The 25,260-nt window shown below is 40.7% G+C and overlaps 1 protein-coding gene and 1 long non-coding RNA gene across 5 annotated transcripts in view; one reads left to right on the forward strand and one right to left on the reverse strand.

Annotated features, from left to right (window-relative positions):
- The window catches only part of RARB (retinoic acid receptor beta), a 188,812-nt gene that overhangs the window by 79,787 nt on the left and 83,765 nt on the right, over positions 1 to 25,260 (reverse strand). Inside the window, exon 1 of one of the 4 annotated variants that reach the window (XM_042889142.1) lies at positions 11,823 to 12,537. The exons of 2 other annotated variants lie outside the window; for them this stretch is intronic. In XM_042889142.1, coding sequence (XP_042745076.1) covers positions 11,823 to 11,979 — 157 coding nt within the window. In that variant the 5' untranslated portion in view covers positions 11,980 to 12,537. Of the gene's footprint in view, positions 1 to 11,822; positions 12,538 to 25,260 lie in introns of those variants that run through there. One more of the 4 variants, XM_042889141.1, reaches the window with a different exon arrangement.
- Positions 8,154 to 24,764, forward strand: LOC122189767. Its single transcript, XR_006181963.1, has 3 exons — positions 8,154 to 8,416; positions 9,136 to 9,340; positions 24,747 to 24,764. It is a non-coding gene; the product is annotated as an uncharacterized LOC122189767 (long non-coding RNA).

Consider the following 25,260-nt stretch of genomic DNA (forward strand, 5'->3'; position numbering starts at 1 on the left):
TAATTACTTTTTCCAAGAGAGGCTCAGTTCTAGAAGACCTTTGATTATTTTGCTTTAATCATTTTTTAATGTCCATAACATGATTATCCAGCATGATACATATGCATATAAGTATGTTTCACAGAATAAGCACTCTCAAGGAAAACACTTTTCTTGCCATATTTGAGAGATTTGGGCCATTGTTTTCTGTAGAAATTAAGCTTATTTGTACAAACGCTTTTCCAGTTGTCACGGTTGGAAAGATATGCCATTTAATGTAAACTCTTTCAGTACCATCTTCCTAAATTTGCAGAAGGACAGTGTTAGTGTCTCAGCTGACACTGAAAGGATTCTGAAGCCACAGCAAAGCGTAATTGACACACTGAGGCTACACAAAAAAATGAGGATAGTATGGTGAAACTGTCTGTAGGACAACCTCTTTCACCCTAAGGTCCAGAAAACTTCTAACCTGTGGCACTAGTAATTCACAGTGCATGGGACAAGACAGAGCAGTCATTTTAAGGAATAAGTACAACACTGCTACAGTGCAGAGCTGTTAGTTAGAAACAGTTTTTTTAATTTCATAGTATTTGTAAGCGTCTGACAACTAACTGTGCAGCAGCACGTATTGCCAAAAACTATACTTCATACCTACTTAAGCTTTTCACACAGTAAGTTTATTATGATTTCTCTCCACTTTCCCTTCTTAGATCAGATCTTGTATAGCCTGTCTCTACATACATGTCCCTTCAGAAATTTGGGGAAATGTAGTGCTTTTTCCACACGTTAACCCATGCACGTACATTATCCGAAGAGATTTAAGAAGAGTAGCCTGTGAGAGCAAGATACCCTCTTTGAGAAAGCTTCTCTCTGGCTAATTTACTCTGGGATCACCCAGTATGGGCAGTCCCAGCATACTGGAAGTGCTGGTGGGACAGGGGCACATTTAGGAAAACTCCCACACCTCCCAGGCAGAGGCGATGCCCCGCTGTTTGATGGCGTCCCCAGCATTTGCAAACCAGTTTGTCTGATCACTATGTTCTATTGTTTCCTCAGATAAGCAGGGCCCCAGTGAACAATTAAAGCTTTCAATAAATAATCTGTAAGCACATTCATTTGATTTACTGTTATTTGATACAGCAGTTAGTTTCAATGGGGCACTTACTATTGATCATGTAAAGTACTACAGACAAACATGAAACACTTCCACAACTCCATGGATTATTACTCTTTATCTGCCACTCATCTGGCTTACTTGTAATGGTTGCAAAATTTAAAATCAATAACAACAATTAGTGTTCTGTATACTCTCAGGAATGAATCATGTCAAATATGTTTTGTTACAAAAATGAAACGTTGGAGAGCGTATAAAACACAAAACTCTTGCAAGTAGAAAACTCTAAACAACATTTCTCCTTGTATTATAAAGTTCCCAACACAGGGGGTGAAGAAAATTTAAAAATATATGAGTAATTTCCATGTACCTACAGGCATACACACATCATAAAGGGACAATGGGAAGACTTTAAAAAAAAGTAAACTATTTAGGCATACCACTTTCAGCTAAGCTGGTTCGGAAAAGGCAACACATTTTTCCTTAGAAAAGTCCACGGTCTCTTGACCTCAAAAGGAGTTCTTGGTCACTAATAATGGCAGGGCTTGCTCCTGTGTAGGGAACTGAAGATGAATGAAGTAGTCTGATTCATCCTCCTACTAGCTTTTCCTGAGTAGTCCACAACAACAACAACAACAACAAAAACTGGAAATGGATTGTAAGTGGCTTACATATGAAAACTCCCTTTCTCTTAGCTTTAGATTCATAGAAATTTGTTGTGAACCTAATGAAATGCATGGAAATAACAGTATTTTGAGATTTCTGCTAGAGCAATAATTCTAGATAATTAAAATGCAAAGCAATAAGAGAAATGTTTTATCATTAAACTGTAACCAGAGCTCTGTGTGAAGTCATCCATTCAGAAGACTTGTTTTTCATCAATTATTTGTTATTTATCTGATGTAAATATAAGAAGGTCTAATTAAAATGTATGACTCCTTATGCAGCTTTTTGTCATTAAGACCAATGAAAGCGTTCTGAAGACCATAATGAAATAATTATGTTTGCCTTTAAGAATCCTCTTCAACAACACATGGCAGTACTACACTAAATTAAAACATCAGGAACTAAATTTCTCTTGCATCTATTTCCATTTTCACTAATTATACCCCCAAGCTTTCCAATAGACCAGGCCCTAAAATTCTTTTGAAGCTGAAACAGCCTAAGGAACAGCAGCCTTCTCATAGTAATGGACTTTGATGAACAAACAAAGGTAATGCAGCCCTGGAAGCATTAATATTTCAGATAGAGTTATCCCGTGAAAATACGTATTTATTTGAAAAATGGGGTAAAATACTGTTGGTAAAAAGCCAAATATCTGTTTCAGGGAAACTGATATTCTGATTTAATCTTATCTAATTACGTCACTCCTTCCTCACCTCTTTTGGTCAAAGCCTTTTCTTTCTCTGTACAGAAACTAAGTGTAGCAGAAGCTTAACAAACATGCTATTACTGGGCAGTGTCGATGTAAAATTCTATAACTAAGCTATGCTTTGACATTTTAGTAAACGTGAAAACAGCAACTTTGAGCAGTTGCACCTTTCATTCAGGGCTCCATTTCACAGACTGAGGTAGAGCAATTTTCTCAAACAGCACCCAGACATACAGACCCTCCCAACAAGTAGCTCATATTTCACCCATGAAGTTCTGAAGGATCTATCCAAAACACAGGAAAATGAAAGGATTCGGATAAGGAAAAAAACAGGGAAGATGTGAGTCAGCTCAGACTTTTTGCAGTCAGCTGACAGCTTCATTGCAAAACTTCAGATAATGGCTCCCTTCTGCCATGGTCTCAAAGAAATGGATGTGGCAATGCATGCAAAATGTAGAAAGGCAAACAGCTTACATACCTAACCCACACAACCTGTGACAGTACGTGCAACTAGAAACACACAGCTGGAATGTGCTCTCAAAATGGAGAAAGGAAGGCTGAGGTTCACTGCCAGATGAGGACTTGAGAAAAGTACATCCTCCTATCAACCCCCTCATCAAAGATACTTTGCACAAACACCTGAGAGACATAGCTGATTTGCCAACATTTATTCCACATCTTAAGGCTTGGTGTTCAAAGCGTGAAGTGAAAATGGGAGTGTTTGTAGAAAAGGCAGGTCTCCAAGGGTTCCCAGCCAGCCCCGAAGGAGGATCTGACATACATCAATCCAGGAACTCATCACTTTTTCCCCACAAAAGAATGAAAGAAGCAAACCGAACAACAAAGCAATGCAAAGGAACAGTCTGAAAGATAGAGTGATGGAAGAAGAAGAGTCCCCTCAAATCAAAGGTTGAGAGACAGAAGTATGAAGCACTGTTTAAAAGCAAACAAACAAGGATCTGATCCTAACAGTAAGGAGCAAACATTTGCAGGACTATGAGCCAGGCCTTTGATTCACACCCCAAGCCAAAAATGCAGGTTGACAGATTAGTGTTTTCTGCAAGGAATGGAAGGTTTGCTGAGAAGATAGTACCTCTGACTAGGTTAACAGTTGTTAAGAGCTGCGCAGAAAACACAAACTGCGGGGCTCACAGGCGTTTCCCTGCGCCTGGGGAAAAGCCCCAGTCTCCTGACCACAGGCAGTGCCTGGGAGCAGCAAGGGTTGGGCAGGTATCGCCAGATGGCACTGTTACACAGTTTTGCAAGTCCTCTTCCTTCCTGTTCGAGTGAATGTTCAGTCTTGGAAAGACAGACGATGTTGGCCTTCCTGGTGGCTTTTCTGGTGCGAGGTGAGGAGCAGAGGAGCAGGGCTGGGAGGAAGCCTGCTGGTCCTGAGTGGGACTGGCACCTCTTTAAATCATCTCAGCCCCTGTTAGGTCTGCTTATCACACAGGAGCCTGCAAAACTTCCTAACACTGATCTCCAGCTGCTAGAGGAGAGGCTTTGGTGCAAGACTGGAAGACCAGTGTTGTCATATAGGTAGAGAGATACACCTCTGTGTGATGGGCTGTGTGCTGCCAACATGCCAGCAGAGTAGTAACAAAATGCTGTGAACATCACTGCAGTGGTGTGTTTCACCACAAGCTGTGTTCAGAAGAAATGACAGGATTAAAGAGATTTTTTGCTTCACTGTTGTTGTTTTTTCCTGACTGAATCACTTCTTCCACTCTGAGTCTATCATGGACACAAATAGCTTTCCAGCATTGAAGCACCCACTAAAGTAAACCTAAGTTTAATCTAATGGCAGCATTTGTCTCTGGGTGGTGCAGCACTGGGCAATTCAGTCAGCTGCTCCACATCTCTTTCCATGGAGCTCAAAAGGAGAATAATTCTTTTTTTTTTTTTTTTTTTTTTCTTCCCTCCTAAGAAGAAAAGCAGTTTTGGCCGTTCCTTCTGAATATCCAGTCAATGGCATCAGCATTTACTAGTATTTCAATAAAGCAGTGGTACATAAACATGCTAAAGGCTCAGTCATTGAAGCACTCTGTCTGAAACTCCTATTAAATCCAAGGGTGGAGCGCTGAGTGCCTTGAAGGGCCTCACAAGATAAGGCTCTAAAAGATACACTTAATTTGTCTTGTTATTGTTCAAAGATCCTTGCTAAAAATACAATGTGAGCCGAGAGAAAAGTATTATGGTTCAGTGGAAAGACATCCTCCTAATCATTAAATGAAACAAACCGGTGCTAAAAAAAGTCTTTGTTGTGAGACACTTCTCCGCTCTTTATCTTAGGGGATGCACTTAAGGGGTAAAGTCTAAGTCACTGAAAGTGCACGAAACGGAAATCCTTCCAAACCATGGATGGACTTTAGCACCATGTCCTTAGCAGTGAAGATCCAGAGCACTTTGAGAATTTATAAATACTCACTCATGCTTTAACCTATTAAACCTATACAAGTGTCACTTGCGTGTATATATTTGACTTACATAGTTTTATAATATTCCGTTTATATACGGTATAAGCAGGGGAAAGAAAAATCACCTTGTCCAAGGGGAACAGAAGGTATATTATATACTCTGTGTCCAGGGTTCTTTACACAGACTTGCTGGATTGTATTTCCATCTCTCAACAAAAGTATTTGAAGAAGCTGTAAAACTCAAACAGAATGCTAAAAGAAAGTGGGGTCAGTTATATAAGAGCTGGCATCAGTTTGTTACGTTTTTCCTTACCCACTCCCGAATAAAAGGGACAAAGAAGTTAACATTGAGGGAATGTGTTCCTAAACCACATGATATCCTTATCAGATTGTCATGTACAACAGAAGTTCTCACACACAGACCCCATGCTGGTGATCTGCTGTGAGCTGCCCCATCACATGATGCAAGCTCTCTGCTCCCATTCAGATCACTAAAACGAGCTGAAAGAAGCTAGATTCCTCACACTTCCCCAGAAAAAGCAAAATCTCCAGTGAACACAACCACACAAATTCACTGTCACTGGGAAGACAACACAGAGCAGTTGCAAATGAGAGGTGAGAATATGAAGATCGTCTAACTATTAAAACCTATTCCAGGAGGAAAAGTCTGAAACTGACTGAGAAAAAGTCCACTCATAAGCAAGGAAGCAGAGAATCAGAGAAATAAGCAAGACAGGCAAAATACAAGGAGGCTTGTACTTTCAGTGTTCAATTCTGAAAACTCCACTTGTAAATTTACAGAAAAAGAGTAATATGCTGTTTAAGACAAGTCCTGCTTAATATGCTGTTTAAAACAAGTCCTGCTTTGTCCTGTACGTGTCTCTATTTCCACTCAGTGTTGTGAACTCTGTAATTTAATTGCTTTTTCATGTAGCTGAGGTGAAGTGGAAAAATCCTCTAAAATTTTTAATATTAAATAAAAGTTCTAGACAATATCTGGTCATTTCAATATGTGGCCTGTTTTTAAAAGTGCTGAGGGAGCTCTTAGATTCTCCGCATTTTTGGAAATGAAGCCATGAAATGTGGATTTAGGATGCTAACTTTAGGCTACTGTTTCTGACATTCTTAACTTTTGAAACACATTTGCTCATGCAGCGATGGATTAATAAAATCCCAAACACGAGATTATTTTTAAAAAGATAATTTCAAATCCAGATTTCTGGATGAAAGTTGTTTACTGACTATGATTGGGAGGAATAGCTGAGATTATGGTGACTGAAAGAATACACAGAAGATTCATTCCCACATCGTATCAGTTTGTTTATTTTGTACCTAGAATATGGTTCTCATAAAAAGGCAGCAGCAGACGGAAGACATTACTCTTGGCTCGCTTGCTACTAAACCCAGTTCTGCTGCCCTCCTGCTATACTTTTTCTTGCAGTACAGAAGAGATGATTATTCTGTTATTTTAGAAGAGTTTGGAGCATTTCATGGCTTCTATTTTTGTGGTTCCATTTGGTTTGAAAGGGCTTGGATTTCAGCACGAAGTGGCATGGGTCACACTGCATGGGGACAGACTTTGTGCACGTGAGCAAAGGTCAAAATCAATCATAGCTTTGTATTTCCAGCCCTATTACTTTTGGCAGTTTACCCTGCCAGAAGGGGCTAAAATATTTGCTTCCCAAAAGGAGTAAACATCAATAGGCGGCAGGCGGATAATCAGCTTCTCAGCCACACAGCAGTGAGAAACGAGGAAACGGGATCTTCTTGCAACAGCCATTCAGCTATCTAACTGCTACATGTAACGTTTCCAGTAAAAAAGTTTAAGGTTTTCACAGCACAGTAATTTGAAAAGGACAATAGGCCTATTTAGGTAATTATGTTATGCAGGCTTTGTTATTAGGCAGCCCTGCTCAGTCCCAGAAAGTCTGGATAATCAAAAGTGTCCAAGTACAGGAAGGGGAAAAGTACAACCCCACCCTCCCTCGCAGCCGCTGCCAGGATCCGTGGATCCTGAAGGGTAAAGTCTATTTACTGAAGTTCCTTGGCCATTTTATACATCCACCGATATCCTTCCTCGTGGGGCTGCGCACCACTGCCTCACCGGGGTGGGAGCCACCCACTGTGGGACCCCCTGCCAGGGCAGACAGTGGGGAAGGGGCTAGGGACGGGCCCCCCGCTCACACACACACCAGCGCTGGCCCCCGTGGCTGGGCGGACCTGAGAACTCATCGCAGCTCCACTCGCTTTTAAGGTTTCAGTGGGACGGGCGGACGGCCACAGCCCTTTCCAGCACGGCATCTCTTTCACAAACAGGCTCCCAAACCCAAACGCCAGTTGCGCAGCACAGTCACAGAGCTTCAGCTGTGTGCGGGGCGGTGCGTGAATTAGATCGGAGCACATGTGGGCCCAACCTGCCCAGCGGGCTGCCCGGCTCCCCACACACCAGGGAAAGCTGCGGCCCTGGCAGCCGTGCAGGCACGACGTTGGCATGCTTAGCGAACGCAGCCCTGGGAAGCGCTCTCAGCAGTAAGTGGGGATTTAGCTGGATGTGAGGATGACTAACTTGGCTGTCTGAAACATTATCTCTCCCTTTCAACTCCTTAACTTCAGCGTAACCTCTGCGAGGCAGCGCTGCAGCAGGCTAGCTTTGTTCTGACAAGTTACACCTTCACTGCACAGACGCATTAGGCAAGCGGGGAGTCACCCAAAGATACATTGCTTTTCCTCCAAGCTTATCCCACCCCGGCTTCACCAGCGAATGCCTCTCATCATTTTTATCTGCGGGAGTTTTTGACAGCAGTGCACGTCCATTAGAGTTTTCCTGCGCCAACGGATGAATCGGGCGACCTAGATGAGAGCCTACGTAGAGGACTGGTTGCTCTCATCTCAATTCATTTGGAAGAAAAATATCCCCCTGTGACGTTTTGAGTGTGAAAATCTGCGTATTGAAGAGGATCAGAAACAAATACTTCTCATCACACATTTCAGGGCATTAAGCCACAAGTACAAAAAATGAAATACATACTCTATTCCTAAGCATATCAGTTCTAATGATTACAATGTAAAGTTTTTACATGAACTTTAAAGAAAATAACCTGGTTCAAACAGATCTTGCCTTTTGGGCACTAGCAAACACACCTGCAGCAATTTGATACCTGGGAATGCAGATTACAAGTCCTTACTTCAAAATGTTTGTTTTTAAATTCAGAAAGATAAAAGAAAAAGTTTTTTTTTCTTTTCTTTTTTTTCTGTTGAGCGCAGATGTTTCCAGTGCTCCCAGTGTTTGCAGGTAACAAGAACCCAGCCCAAATGGAATTCAGAAGTAAAATGTATGCCTTGTGGATTTCCATCTTGACAAACTTTCTGGAAGTGAATACCTTCTAGACCTCTCCAGATGAACACTTCCTAGAGGACCCAAACAACAACTGCATGCTACAGGAGTGCCCACCTCATGCCGCACTCTGTTGCCATGTGCTTAACTTTTGCCTTCCTCATACTCCGTACTCTTCTGAACATAGCAGAACACAGCAGGTAGTAGTATTTCATGATATTATCAGCTAAAATACTACATACTACCAAGCAAACTTATTCTGGCTTTGGGCCTTCTCATTTGTTTTTCACTTCTTTAATTAATGAAGACTAATGAAGATTTTTTTTAATGCTTTTCCAAGTCCAAAGGAAAATCACTCTGCTTTGCAGCTCATTCCCTCTCAGGGCTTGTCCCGTTCCCACTTCCGCACTAGTGAGCTAGCTCTCATTTCACCAAAAGTTAGTTGTTTTCTCTCGGTAATTGTTGTCACTACACAGTAAGGGAGCAAAAAATTCCATCTGTCTTGACGTATAAATTAATCATTCCTGCTATCTTAACTTCAGTCATTTTTGTCCTCTCAAGAACTATTCTCCTCTAATTTGATTATCTCAACCTGATTTTTATCTTAGGAGAAAAGGAGAATTACTCATGATTAAAACCGCAGTCAGTTCTAGTGTCATCCTTGAGTCCACAATTTCCTTTGTAAATAAATAACTTCTCTTTAAGCCTATAACGAGGTAAGAAGCATCAGATAAAATATAAACACGCGTGAGTACACAAATGTATACAGTTTGTGTGTAGCACATCTTACAGTACACAGTGGCTAGCGTTGGGGTTGCAGACCCATAGCATGCTTTTCCTCCCACGGGGGGAGGAAAAAAATGCCACACAAGTTAAGGTCATGTTTGGGTTGCATCTTACCCTCTGCTTCACTTTGCAGACCCTCATGGACTACAAAATTTGTGATGTTGCAGGAGTGCGTTGGCTTAGTGAATTGTAACGGGATTAACATCCTGAAGATGTGCTGAAGTTGGAAACCCACAGCGATCTGCCTTAACCTCTGCAGTAGCCAATTTTGCGAATATTTCAGCTGAAACCTTGATGCTAGGACTGTTGCTGGGCTGTTCTGAGGCTGCACTGTTCAGGTATTATTCCCTTAACAACCATTTACCTTTTACTCTGCAATCACATCTCTATCAAAGCAATATTTCTCAGGCCTAAAGCTATGGCTGCAGGTGTACTGCTTTTATGGGAGAGCCAAAAATAAAACAACAAACTAGACAAAAAAAAACCCAAGCTATTACATGTCTAATAATTCCAAAATTTGGCTACGATTACATTTCATTAAATCACCGAGGTCTTCATAAAAAGGAAGAATCAGGAAACACTTCAGTTCAAATTAACCATTGTTATCTTTGTATTCGTAATCACTGGAGCAACCTTTAAACCACTGAAAGTTTTCTCTGCCGCAAAAATTCTGGTTTTTGACATTATTTTCAGGGGATACAAAATCAAAGATTAAACGCTGACAGAATTTTACTATTTTATCATCCGCGTACATATATTTATCCACAAGCATAAGGTGCTTACTATTTTTCCAAAACTAAAATCACCACTTGCTCTAGAAATCAAACAGAATTCTTCATTTAGACTCTCACTGAATTGCTTTTCCACATACACATACCATTAAATTTCACAGTTCAAATTACAGCGATATATACCAGGTTATAATTCAGGTTTCATCCTGACTTTAGATTCCCGTGCAGTGAAGATTAGTCCCATTCCTCACAAAGTTAGGAGTCTGGATTCCTGAATGCATTTGCCCTGTATTTTTCTATTTACTCCTGTAAATATTAGTTTCTCTGAGTAGCTAAACTTTGCCGTTATCAACACTCGTCTCTTATCGCAGGCCCTAAGCAAATGACATATTTACCACTCATTCCATTCCGATAAGGGTAATCCCGTGTTTAACTTGTCCAAGAACAAACATCATATATTTTGTTCTTAAGAATCGTGCCTCTGGTTATTTAAAAAAAAAAAAAAAAAAAAAAAAAAGAATGAACAGGAGATTTTTAAGCCAGAAGGTATTTAAGAATATTTTGCAAATGAAGGTTTTTTATGATAGCTTATTCCTCCTACTTCAGGAAAGTTTAATTCTGAGTTTCCACGATATCGCTGCCGAAGTTATAGGAAAGTTCCTTCCACAGCAGAAAAAAATCACATTTTTAGTGAAACATCTGTTTGGGTTTTTTTCGCCTCTAACTGAAGCTTGCCCAGAGCTAGTAACAGCATTTTGAAGAAAGAGCTTTGTTTCATATCTTGTTTGAAGCATTTTGAGAACAGCGTGGAGAAAATAAACATCCCATGCTGAACTTCACAGTCTAATTTTAATTGTAAAGACATCAAAATATTTGCAGTGTCGTAGGCTGGTAGTCATTGATTTCTGCAGTTCTGTTTTCCTTACTCAACCCACACAAATGTCATTTGCTGACTGAAAACTTTTGAGAAGAGTGAAGAACGCATTACTTCATGACCATTTGTTAAATTTATTTTTTAATCCACCCCCCCCCCCCGCCTTGAGATTAACTGTATTGAAGGGAGAACTATTCTAATTCCAGGCAACTTTTTAACACACTGCAAAACAAAAATTTCAAACAATCAGACAGTTAATGGTGTACTGGAGTGCCTGAGAGCGTGCTAAAAACATTTTGATAGATAGCCAAGTCATTTATCTAAATCACCGTCAGAGCAGTGAAGCATCCTGCAAGCTTTTATGCAGAGTATAAGGGGATGCTTTCTGGCACTTCTTTCTCAAACTTGAAATTGTGGAGTTAAAATACTATCAGTTTACTACCTATGTATTCCAGTACAAGATCAAGACTCTCTAACATAATAACATGTTTTCTTAAGTGTCCCACCACTAACTCTTCTTCCTCCATTACCAGTGTTACACTGCCTGAATCTCAAGGTATAGAAATAATTGATGTTTAAACTCAAAGGGTGCTCACAGTGAGTAGTTTTATAGCAAAACAGCAACTTCTTAGAGCAACAAAGTGAAGAAGAAAGGTGGCAGCAAGGTCAGTACAAAGAAATATTGCCTTTTCTTCAGAAACTTAAAACTACTGTCTGATTTTTGGAATGGCACCTACCCAGTACAATTCAATGGCTTTGTAAGAACTGCACAGAGCAGCATTTTAATTGCTTGGCTGCTCTGCAGAAATGCACTTCAAGACAACAAGCATCCAGATTATCAAATGTGGTGCAAAATTAGATTAAGGAAGCAAAGAAAAAAAAAACAACTACTACAGAGATGCTATGTAAATTCGTCCTTCACTGGTTGGAGTTTTACAAATGTTGTATAGTATTACAATTTTATGTGTTCCTTCTTGGCTTCAGAACTGTTGTAAGGATCAATATACTACATAAGAAGGGATAAACAGAAAACAGCTCAGCGCTTTCTTTTCTTTTTCCCTCCTGGCTAAAGGAAAAAAAAGGCTTGCAAAGCACATTCTGCACAAAAATTCCCCCCGCCCCTCATCACCCCTGCACTTAATTAAAAGTATTTTTTTACATACATGCAAATAATAATAATTGCTTTAAAGTGGAAAAAGAACAGTTGGGACCTACATTGAGCACTGTGCCGGTGTTGCCACTCTGTTTGTGCCAATCCACTGAAGCATGCTTTGAGAGCCTTCTCCTGGAGCATGCAGGAAGACGGACTCGCAGTGTAGAAATCCAGCATCTGAGCAGGGCTCACTGCTAGAACATCCATACAGTCAAACATGATTCCCCCTGTACAGAATGCCTGCAAAAGTGCTTTCCTCTAGGTGTGGAGGAAAATGGCACATAAAAGTACACCCAACTCCATCAAACTCTGCCCCTTTTTTGGCACGTAGGCTGTTGGTCTTTTTCCCAGACCAGAATCATGAATTATGACAGACAACACAGCTAAAAGCCTGTAATTGATCCAAATGATCATTTACCATTTTCCAGGCTGCCCAGCCAATCCAGCAAGATGGGGGGAAGCAAGCCGCATTCCAAGTTTTAGCTCCGTTCAATCTCCCCCAAAATCTCTCTAGAACCAGTCCCGCTCCTCAGGCGCTTGCCGGCTGCCTGCAGCTCCTCGCGCCGTGCCGACGGCCGAGTCCCGGGGTCGAAACAGCTCCGGTAGGACCTCTGGATCCCCCTCAGCCATGAATAGATCCTTCTGCCTCTGAACAGCTCACTTCCTACTACTTGTGTCACACAGAATGAAAGATTGAATTGCCTAATATATGCGAGTGAACTTTCTGTGAACCCTTCCCAGGCTGCTAACCTTCAAATGACCCAGGCGTCTGACATCACCAGCTCCCAGGATTCTCACACGGCTTAAAAACTCCCAGCAGCCCGGCAGCGAGCAGGCAGCGGGCGGTGAGGGAGAGCGTGGCCCTCCCCGGGTCACCCCGCTTCGTCGGGACCAGCAATAGCAAGCAGGGAGGTGAAGAAAAAATAAAATTTAAATTAAAAAAAAAAAAAAAAAATTAAAAAAAAATCAGGAGGAGGAGAAACATGCCGGGAATAGAAACAGGCCCTGCGTCGGCCGGGAGGCTGTTTGCACAGCGCTGCTTTAGGTGGTTGCTGCGAGCGGGGGGTTTGCGCATCTCAGCTCAATGTGCTGAAACTTCGGTGCCCTCGCCCCGCTCCCTTCTCCCCCCGCCACATTCTTTTGCTCCCCTGGAGAGGCCATGAGCGACGCCCCGGCGTCCACTGATGCACCGGAGCCACAGCCACAGGCAACACCCCAGTTTAGGGGCAGTGCAGAGCAGACTCACCCCGAAAAGGCACCGCTGCTCGGTGCCACCCACAAAGGGATGGCTGGCACAGCCCTGCTCCTCGTGTGCCTATCCCTGCTGTAGGGGGGTCTGCAGGTGCCCACCTCTCCTCACCAGCCCTTTTCTCACTCCTGAAACAGGCAGCTGTGTGTGACAACTGCAAAGGACTCAGGCCACACTGCTCAATGCTCCCAGGCTTGCCCACTGGTCTGGGATGTGTCCCTGCAGCATGCCCATGCAGGCCCAGAACGGTGAGACCACAGCCCAGCTGGGGGTAGGAGGTAACTCCCTCATCTCCCATCCTGGCCGCCATCATCCCAGGTCTTGCCTGTCTCTGATTAGCTGAGAGGGGCAGGGCTGGCTCGCGTGGCCCCGGAGGGACTGTATCAGCTTTCACACAGCTAATGAGCCCCAGCTACCAGGAGGGTGAGAGGGGAAAAAGGCAATGGGCTTCTTTGTGGGGTCCAGACCTACCTGGTGCTTATCCTGCTCTCCACAGTTATTGGTGAGAGGAGGCCACAGATGCCCCCAGGCAGAGCATCCAGCTGTCCCTCACATCCATGCACTGCAGAGGCTGCCATGTCTTCCCTCACCAACATTTTGAAGGCACTGGGTTATCCCTGCCTTCGCTTCATGGCTGGAGACCCACCCAATGCCCATGCAGCAGCATTTCTGGCATCCCTCCCTTATGGTTGCAAGGCCCTGCCAGGGCTGCCCATGTGCCAGCACCATGTGCATGGCTCTCTGCTGGCCTACCCTTTGCATCAAGCCAGCGCAAAGCCACCTTCTGTAAATAATCATCCTCTGCAAAGTCTTGCTTCCAAAGAAAGTTCACCGACACCTTATTCCTACAGACACTTTAAAAGTGGAAAATAACATTGAGGGGTCTGGAAATGCTCCCTCTGCCCCATTGGAAAGGGCATAAGCTAAATCACCACATGTATGCTTTTACTTTCAGCAAATGCACCAAGGATCTGGCAGAGTGAGCGTGCACAGCCCTGAGGAGCCCAGGGCGTGATTTCCAGAGGCACAAAGGAGCCTGGTTCCAGGAGAGGCAAGATTCCTTTCTCTGCCTTTCAGCCGTTCCTCCCTTCTGCCCTCCAGACACTTGTGTGGCTTCTCAGCATTTTGTGAAAATCAAAAGCTAGCTCAGGTTGGAAAACTGGAAAATGAAACACTCCATTACTGCATGTTTTCTCAAATCCCAAAATCAGAGCCTGGCAGAGCAAGGGACAACGTGCAGGGCAAAGGCACAATTGAGGACTGTAAAGAAATACTGGAGAGAGATTCACTCTGGGACCTGTGCAACCAGTTTAATGGATGTGATGTCCTCTCTACAAAAAGTCCTTTGATGAACTGAGAGCTCTGTGACAATGCCTGTAGATTGTATTAACAAAACTTCTCACAAAGGTTCAGGGATTTAAATAAAAAACAAAGAAGACCCCCACACACTTGCTCCCTTGAAACTGATACATCCATATTGCAAACAAGCAGCCAGAAAAAGACCTGTTGTAATCTGGAAGAGATAAAAACAAAAGCTTTCTTAACGTTTTATTCCCCTCGGATAGCAGAACTCTAGCTGTTCCTGCAGCAGGCAGCATCTCTTTCCACCTTCCCTCTAGGTAGAAGAGTGACAAAGCTGGCGTTTAACACTGTGTTTTTAAGGACTTTGTAAGTTTGTCAGGATGTTCTCCCCCATGCTGGAAAGTCTTCAAGCCAATGAAGTCCCTGACACTCTGTAACCTGAAAATTACGCACAGCACATGTTTATCCAAAAAGTCATCTTTTAGGGAAAGCTTCTTTAAACAATTTCAGGCCAGTAAGCAGAATTCTCTGTAGCAAAATGGCAAGTGAAAAAGTGGTTAAATTTCTGTTACAAGCTCAGCTGTCCATATTGCTGGAATTTGGTTTGTTTTGAGTAACAGAGCTAAATTAGAAGGCAGCATTTTCTAACCAAATGATACAGCATGCACGAGAAGTTTGGAATATGCAATGCGTCATCACAAAAATAACTTGAAGGGATCATACAAAACACAGTATGTTTTGTCAGTCTCTGATTTAGAGAGAAAATAGCACTTTGTGCAGACCAGGGCTCTTGGAACAGTTTAAGCTGGAGCCAAGAAAAACATATTGCCCGTGTGAGTTAAAATAAATAAAATCATACAAACAGAAATTCACTTCTGTTTATTCCATTACCAGTCTTCTAAAACTGAATTTATAAATAAAACCTGCCCGTTTTGCTGCAAAATGTAGACTGGCAACTTCTGAAAGTAAGCGTCAGGAAGTCATGCATAGCTGCATACGAATTGAAAAAGATTGCTTTTTCACACTGTATTTAAATGAGCCAGGTAGCTCATCATGTTTTACTACGAATAATAGTTGTGCTAATGCTTACACTTATTACAAAAACCCCATGTAATTAATGAATTCTTCAAATAGTCTAATCATTCGCTCATATACTATTTCTACGATACAGTAATTTATGTATCTCATATTTCACTTTGAAATAGCACGATACTTGCGGTTTTTTAAACAGAGTATCAGGAAAAGCTACACTCATAAAGCAGTGGGTATTTTCTAATTGAGATCAGGACTAACCACAATTATTGTGATAACTAATAGCCCTCTAATTCAAATGTAATGAAACTTTAAGTAATGCCACATATTTTAAATGTCTACCCAGCTCATATGGAGGTGCAGCAAGCAGGAAACTTCGCTCTGATTTCTTCCCCTTTATCCATGCAAAGAAATCGTGATTTCACATCACCGCCTTGATCTGTTTTCTCTCAGACTGCAATGGCAGAAACTTTACAATAAACATATTCTTAGCCATAAGCGAAATAAAAAGCAAAAGTTCAAGTCAGAAATCTATTTCCTTTGGTGTTACTGTATATTTGTCAGTGTGACATAGCACATTTGAAACCCATAATCATAAAACAAAAATTTACAGCCAAGGTTTAGGGTCTACATCTGTTTCTCTGGTTTTTGTACTGCAATTACCCACTGGACAATTCAGAGAGAAGCACTATGAATCATGTGCTACACACGTTTGTGCTGGTCACTTTTTCTTTAGCACAAGAGTCTGAGGATGTTGTGACATGCCTCAATGAGAAAAGGCATTAACTAGAATTAGGGTTAGTGCACTAGGCTTTCTAAACAAAAAGGACTTTACCACAAGCAATGCAGCACTCTTGGAATATTATAGGCATATTTATAGCATGGAAAAATTAAAAAGTACATGCAAAAATTCTCTAAAATGAGTACCTCAGGGGAGGCATACTTTTTTTTGCATGCATGCATTTTACTATTAATCAAATGTAGCACTCTCTTGAAACAGTTTTGACAGCAGAGTAAATGGTTACTAGTGAATGATGTGTGTGTTTAAGCAGTGAAAGCAGAGACAAAGTGATGTTTTCTTCTACTCCCTAGGCAAGAGCTGACACTAAGCTTGCTGCCTCAGCTTTGATACTCACAGATTCCTTTGTGTCAGTTGCTGGGAGAATCACTGGCAGTTCACTAACCCTGCCTCACACACAGGGGCTTTGATTTTTACCTCTTCATTGAGAATAGATGTTAATATGAAACAGTACTTGTCCGCTTTGGCTTTTTTTTTTTTTCCTTTTTTTCCCTCTCCAACTGGTGATACAGAGTTTCAAACCTGAAAATCAGAATCCCCCTAACACTACATGGTTTTTTTTTTTTTTTTTTTTTTTTTTTTTTTTTTTTTTTTAGTGTTGTAGGATGTTTTCCTTCCATCTCAAGCACAAGAATGATGTTAAAAGATTGTAAGGAAAAAAATGGCTGGGACACAGGATAATGGATGACTATTTTAAACTCCAAGGTAGTTCTGAGAGAACAGAGATACATCCTGAGCAAGAAAGGCCCAAAATGAAAATTAAAACAGTAAAATTACTGGCACAAAATGACACAAATGGCACGGACAACCACGAAGTACAGTGAAATTAAATCAAAAAGGAGTTTCTTGTCACTGCTGTATGCTACTGTGCACAATAACTGAGACAGGAATTTGCAAGAAGAATTACTTCAGGCCTGAAATCTAGCAGCAATTGGCTAAAGAGTATTCTGTGCAGAACAATATTTGATTTCAGATGGGAAAAGCGGAGTTGGTCAGCTCCGAATCCAGAACTGGGACATACAGCCAGCCTGCTCGTCGCCTACTAGGGATAAAGGCTTTTTCTCTGTGTTCATCTGTGGATATGTGTTTGCAAAGATGACTTTAAAGCCGACTGCTTAACTTAAAGGCAGTAAAAGTAATTCATCTCACAAACTGGAGCAGGCTACCATGTTTCTCAGAATCCACTCTGCATTTTACGTTCCTTTGGCCCAAAGCCAGGGAAAGAGAACTGCCCTGGATGATAGAACTGGAAATGTATCTGGTTCGGCAGCGCATTTCTGCGAGTGGCTACTACTTACTCTTCCTAAGGAAAACACGGGAATCCCTAGTGATTGGCAAAGCGTAACTCACCCACAGGTCCCCACACAGCCTCTTCTCTAACAGCAAATCCATTATAACAGCATAACAACATATTATAACAGCAACCCATTATAACACGAGATTTATTATCCTTTTCAAATTTGTTTTTGTTAATAATATTCTAGATATACATATATATCCAACGTGTTGTTTTTGTTTTTTAAGATTGTGATATACCTGTAGCTCTGTGACACAAAAGGAGATGGTAGGTTATTAGACTTGGGTGAACCAAGAGAAAGAGGGATAAATACTTTTTTTAGAACACTGCAGAACTTATCCATGTTGCAAGGAAAGGAAAACACAGCCCAAGCCGTACCTCCCTGAGGCCCCAAAGGCCGACCGCTGACGGTTCCAGAAAGGCTGGCAAACAGGCAATGACATCATCAGCCCAAAGGCTGGATGACATGCATTTTTGAAAAATATAAAAAGAGAAAGTATTATTACATTTAAAATTGGCTGCATACTGAATAGCCGCCTTCACGTTTGCTGTTCGGGAGATCCTGCAAACACCATGCTAAATGGTTGCCAGGAAAAGAAGGAAAAAAGGATGGTTTCATTTTGCTTTCTTTTTAAATGACCAGAAACTGTTGTTTCAAGGTTTTGCCAAGAAAGACATTTTTACTGCTAGCTTATAAATCCCTCAAAACAGAAAGTTAAAATGGAAATGCTGAGGTAACTACAGTGCCATGCATGGCACTGACACACTGCATTATATAATCCAGGGAGAACGAGGGCTGGGAGATCTATAAACTCAAAGTAGAAGCAAGAGGTAAGAAGCAGAAGAATAAGTTGAAATATTAAATGTTAATGCTTCTAACAATAAAGTTTCCTGTACGCTGATTGTGTGCGTGGTCGGCAGACTGCAAAAGAGCACAAAGCTCATTTAAACGTATTAAAAGATTCCCAAAATTTATTTGAGCATTTATTTTGTATCTGACCTTTTAAAAGAGGAAAAAATGAAAAGTGACCTGACAGAAGTATAATATCTCCTGATATCCTGAATGGCATCTCACGGTGTGTATATAAATAGTGTTAGAAAATGCAAAATAAATAGAGTTCCTAATATAGACAACTCACAAGGCCAGCTGGAGCCAGGATCAGAAGAGATATCTTAAAGGTTAGCCCTAGTCACTTTCTTCCAACAAATGACCAAAGTTACTTGAGCAAAACCCAGAACAACGGATCAGTGCACGCCTATATCCTAACAAAGACTAAGCCTTACTTAAGCCCTATTTCAAAAATCTAAGGAGGCTTAAGCAGCATTTGCGGCTTGTGCTCACGCACTGCTGCAGGCTCAACCTATACAGCGTGATTCCAGATGCCCACAAATGGCAGGAGTGTTCTTGCACAGAGCTCTGGTTACATAAAACCTCAACATAGATGGACTGGATTTTGTTGCTAGTGTAAAACAGAATAGAACCACAGCTTGGCAGTCTAACACACGTATTCCTAGAATCACAGAATCCATAAGAATTGGAAGAGACCTTTAAAGGTCATCTAGTCCAACTCCCCTGCAAAGAACAGGGACAATTCATTGCAATTCAACGTCTGCATAGCTAGCTCCCCATCAAGCCCACTTCAAATACTGAAAGAACAGTCCAATATCCTATCTGGGGATGTCTCAAGCAGCAAAACTAAGGAGGAAATAACAGGGAAAGATGTTGGTGTACCTACCTACCTAGCTAGCATGGATAAGGACAGCAATGACAATGTGGTGAGACAGTCTGAAAGGCCCTAGTAATGATGGTCAAGCATACATCCCTAGCCTGCCTACTGCTGTAAGGTACTGCCACAATTACACGTGTGTTTTATTGTGAAGGTGTACTTTCTATCTGCAGTGGCAACAGAGTGAGGAACAGATATATGATTTTTTTTTCTGTAAATGATGTAGAATCACCCAGAAAAAGCGGTCACTGTTTGGAAAACTGGGTTTTATTTCCCCTTGTAAGGTATACGCCATCAGTACTGTGTGAATTAACTGAGGGCACGCGTCCTCTCAGGAACATTTTTATCATCTTAACTACACTGAGGCAGTCTGATAAGTAAACTTTTCTAGCTGGGCCAGTTTTACAAGCATACAGGCTATTAGAGAATAATACTACTGAGTAGGTTAGAGACTCTGTGCATGTCTATTATGGTATACCAACTGTGTCCATAATTAGGTTGTTGCAGGTACAACTCTTTCAGATCAGGAAAGACCATTTCCTTACCCTCCCTTGTTTTATCAGCGTTAGGATCTCAATAGACAGCAAACACAGATAGGATCTCAAAAGACAGCAAGAATGAGGCTGGGCTTGCATTATGTTCAAGCAAGGGCAGCATAAACGATATCAAGTCTAAAACATCGCAAAGATGTTTTCTGAGTTTCAGACTATGTCAGAATACAGCAATCAAGTTGTACTTTGGTGCATTCCTCAAATTCTACTTGACCTCTGCAATTCCAATTCACTATTCACAAAAAATCTGCATGGTCTCAACCTGATCAATTAAGCTAGTCCCATACTGGCTAAAGAGATTTTATGAATACACATCTTTTGCAAGATGCCCACAGTGAGGTATAGAAGAGATTGAATATGTAGGTTATGGACATGCTCACGAAATCATGACTGACATATATCTAAATATATATACAATATATATATGTGTGTGTGTGTTTTTTTTAATAAACAGAGCTGGGGCGCAGTTGAAGACTGATAGTCAACAGCACATTGCTCCAGTCATTGTGCAGTATCTTTTTTTTTTTTTTTTTTCACTTCTGGGACCATATGCAGTGGAAAATATTCAAGGTGGTTTTTAAGAACATAATACACGTGAAGCTTGACAGGTATATAAAGCCATCAGATCTGTTTTGCTTAAGACAGACCAAAATACTTCATTTTGATAACTCAAGCCTTCTGACTAAATAGACTTCCTTATACCTTGCCACAGCGTTGGAAAAAACCCAAACTCATTCCTATTAATCCATCTATAGTTTTGGACAAACTTCCTGAAGAACAGCCCTCTCATTCATGATACATTCATCTTTCATGTACTCTTATCAGCTGCAGGCTATAGAAGAACAGACTTTGCCTGCCTTTAAATGGAGCCATACAAAGACAAATGTATGGAAGGAATCCCTTTCCCTCCCCAAGATGGCTCCCAAGTCTAGCCCTTATTGCATCCATCTACAGCATTAAGTATTCTAAAGGACATGCCAAGAGACAGAGCTGTGGCCCAACTTTTTCAAGCAGCTATCTAAATGAATGGATAAAGAAACAAGCCACAATCCACAGAAGGTTTAGTTACACAAAAGAGGCATATGAACGCTCCCAATTCTGACAAATGTGTCAGAATTCTCCTTATGTTCATGTTATATATTATCAAGTTATATATCATGTTATTTTCACCAAGATCCTAAATAACAAGTTAGTGAATATGTGTCACATGAAGACTTCAAAAAGTTAAAGACGCACTTTCTGGATCCCTAAATTTGTCTCATTAATGTATTTGTTTTTAATATAACCAGACTTGCTAGGAGTACAAATGCTCACTGCTGATGTTTGAGCCTATTCTGCTAGCTGAACAATACTGGAACATTATGTCAGTTGGAGATAGAACTGCGTAAGCATGTAAGAAGGGCCACGAGCTTTGCCAACACAAGTTATCAGGCAGAACCTCTCTGGAAAAAATGAGGCACAAAGATCCAAGTGAAGTGTAAAACATATTGAGAATTCAATGACATGTTGACAAATACCACTCCACTCTCTTTCCTTCTATCAGAGCCCAGCAGTGAAGCAAAGATTTCTAAGTAGTGTTTTTACAGGCCAGGCTTAGTCTCCCCGTCATCTTATCAGTAGCCTTCAAAGAGATTTTAGGTGGATCTCCTCCAGGAAAAAAGAAAAAACAACAAAAAACTCAGACGTGCCACCTCTTCCATACAAATATGCTGGTGCAATCACAGAGGCTTTCCTTAAGCTGCAAGACTTTAAGAAAACACAACTGGCTCTTCTAAAGGAGAAAAAGAAGAGTTCATGATTCAGCCATTAAACCCTGAGCGGCCTTAAGAAGAAGAACAGCTAAAGAGAGTGCCTAATCAGAACATGTGAAAATGAATACTGGCTTCTTGAATTATTTTAGGCAGGAAGGAACAGCTTAAGGTTCAGATGTTTAGTCACTCTTTCTGCCCAAAAAATACACTGAAGGCTGTGTACACAGGTGAGAACATAAAGGTAGGAGAAGGTTTTCCTCAGAATCAAAAGCAAAGTTCTTTTGGAAATACCATTTTTTATAAGTCTTCAAGTTATGATGCAAGGCAGATCTTTCTACACACTACTCAAAGTTGCCTAAAAGTAACATTTTCAGGACAATACATGCCATTGTACTGTTATTTTCTGATTTTGGTGCCGAATACAATTATTTAAGACTCTGCAGGAGAGTATGAAAGGAGCTAAAGTGTAATTCTAGTTCAGAAAATGTCCAATAACTGACAACACATAAGAAACAGAAGATAGATGCTTTGTATTGTCGATCTGAGCCTCATTGGCTGGAATCCTGACTCTCCCAGCAGGACTCAGTTACATAGCAACTCCTGAGGGCAGATTAACCCTTTCCCAGTAAATGTATTTGACACGATTCAAAACATCTTTCCCTCCTTCTGTTTCAAAACAATCCCGAAGGCCTGCCAAAAATATTTGGAAAAAATGAGTTTAACACTACTAGAGTAAAAGCAAAACTATCTAACTCACCATAGGATACCCATGGCACAACAAACAGACAACGAAGGGAGTTTAGATCAGTTTGAATTATATTTAATATAACTGGATGTTGTGATGTATAGAAAACACAGAACATACTTCTCATAAAATTGTTCATGCTTACTCTGTGAGGATCCTGTATGGGCTGCATTTACCAAGCACCAATAGTTTCACCTAAATTCTGCCTGCTCATCAACTTCTGTATGGATAATTACTGAGGCATTAAAAAATCCTGAGCTGATGCAGGTAATACTTAAATAATCTATATGAGAATTTTTTACCATCACAGAGTGTATTGCTTTCATCCCAAACTGTACAATGATCACTGTGAACTATTAAAAAACTGCAAATTTAGTTGTTTAGTTGTTTAGTAATCCTTTCTACTTACTGCCACCAAGTAATTACATCAGATTCTCAGTTTATCTCATTACAGCAAATGCATTACATTTATGTGTAATTGCATTAAATCTAAGTGTAAATATAAGCATAAGTGTATTAAATATAAACATAGAAGTTGGATATAAAAACTAACGTGATGATATTGCCACTGTCCTGGTTATCAGGGATAAGAGTTTGATTCTAAAAATGTTGAAAGCTCAGACAACAGACTCCTAAGGCTCTCTCTTTTTAAATCTTGCAGTTCGACCCTGTTGGCTTCCTACCCCTTTCGAGAGAATGGGATTGACAGGGGGACCTGGAAAGGCAAACATCCTCACTCAAGGCGTACGTTGTGCGATTACACTTCTCCACTGTGAGCCACAGCTGTGTACCATTAGGAAAAGGATTCATTAGGCTTCCAGTGGAGAAAATAAATGATCAGACTGATAAACAATTATTTCTGACTTTCTTCTGGTCACAATAGGTACAAACTCTGTACCTCATTTCTTCTTTTCACATTCCAAAATGGGACTCACAGTGCTAAGGGCACTAATCAAGTCTAGGAAGGAAAGGCACCACTGGCATGGCCCCATTTCAAACAAACTAGGACTCAAACTTTCCTTTCTCTGGAAGACATTCTCAGGGACATTCTCAGCTGATGGTTCAGAGGAGAAGCCTTGAACCAAGCCTTCCCGCACTCCTCTTTCATTACCCGCTACTCCTGAACACAGATGCATTGGTACAGCAGATGCTGTAATGCACACATCTCACCTTCATCTCTTAACAAAGTTGTTCCCTGCTAAGTAGCAGCTCCTGATCCCACTCGGCCAGGATTGCTAAGAAGAATCCAGAAATCAATTTGGTCCAAAAATACAAAGAAAATAATCTTAAAGTTTCTTTTTGTTCTAATTGCTTTGAAATAGTACATAACCATAGCATATTAGCAAAAGAACTAACACATATGTTTAAGACATGCCTTCCTTTTCTAACCATTTCAATCACTAAAAATTCACCTGTATTTTCTCTGTACGGTCCTCACAGACTGCTTATAAATACAGATAGAATGGAAAGACAGCATCTTAAGTTTATTCACTATTTGATTTGGTTTCACGTGTGGGTAATTTGAAAGCTCCTCTTGAACATCTTAATTGCTCTCTTCATAAAACTCAGGTTGTCAATATAGTGTAAGAGAGGTTAGTTCAAAAACAGGTGCTCAGAAATATTTTCTGGTTAAAAATTAATCAGTAAGAATCAATTTCATTTTGTACTGTGGATTAGGGAAACGGTCTATATTTTGCTATCTTTATGCAGTTAAAACTACCACTGGCACTATTGGAAACTACTGGCCTCTAAATCGGAAAGGTTTGACCTGAAGGACTAGCTTCGGTATGGTTATACTCTGTCAAAAATATCTTCTCATACAAATGCTACCTGGCACCTCCTAAATATTTGTATCCTTCATTAAATTAATGCTTTCCTGCATAATGAACAAGACAGTAGAAAAGATAGGTGTATTCCAATGTCTCACTACTAAGGTAAGAGATACCAAAATAAATTTGCAACTATATCACTATATCAATCTCCAGTATTACTGCATCAGTCCTATATCCATAATTAACTATCTACAGGTCAAATGTCTAATAAATCCTTAGAAATTAAATGTATAATTTGTCAAAACCATATGCCTTCATAAATTGATTATTCAGAATTTAGAAGCTTTTTAATTAGGAAGAAATTTATGCAATACCATGTGTAATAATTACAAATCAGCTCTTCTGTGATATTTTTGTACATCAGCAAAAATTAAAACATTGGAAAACATTACCAGGTCATTGCAATATTTCAATGTCAAAAGAAACACATAGTTTAAATCTAGAGGTTAAAGATATTTTCCCGTATCTTTTACATCTTACACGGCTTTAAGATCTCAGGACTGGAATCATTAACCAAATACAAAATCAATGAGAAAAAGATCTAATCCAACCATTTTCAAGTGCAGAGTCACTAAAAATGATTTATGCCACTGTAAAACTTTTTACCATGCTCCCGTAGTTTTACTAACAGCACATATTCTAAGTCAAACTTCCATTTTATGCTACACTGAACAGTATTTTGCTTCTTTTGTGTCTTCCAGCTAAAACTCCAAAAGCGTTTTACACTTTAAAAGTTAGTCTTCGTAACAAGCTCCAGGAAGAGGGCTATGACCTCTGGTTGCCAAATGGAAAACTAAAGAAAGAGAGTGTTAAGCGATATTCATTAACAGCATGCAAGAACCTAAAATCGCACCCCAGCTCTCCTGCTTTCCCCTCCTGTGTGTAAACCATGGGGCTATTCAGACCTGCCCCCCACCCCCAAGGGCTCTGGGTACTTCTATCAACATTTCATAGGAGAAGATTTTTTTTGACAGAGAACACAAAAGCTGCTTTGTTGGAAGTCTGGACACTTTTTTTTCTACCTAATAAAAACATGAATAGAAGTGGGACCTCAGCAAGCATATGGCAGAAAGTCTGGACTAACTGAAAAAAAGGGGCCTAGAAGAGTTTGCTCTCTGTCATTCTCCAATGTGTTTACTGCTGGACGTATATGGTGTAAATAAGAAGTATGCAGAACACGCCATAATGGAACATTGTTTATGTGCACATCCTGGC

Source organism: Lagopus leucura, unplaced genomic scaffold (assembly GCF_019238085.1).
Source record: "Lagopus leucura isolate 7727_CA_CO unplaced genomic scaffold, USGS_WTPT01 Super-Scaffold_100157, whole genome shotgun sequence".
Taxonomy (NCBI): Eukaryota; Metazoa; Chordata; class Aves; order Galliformes; family Phasianidae; genus Lagopus; species Lagopus leucura.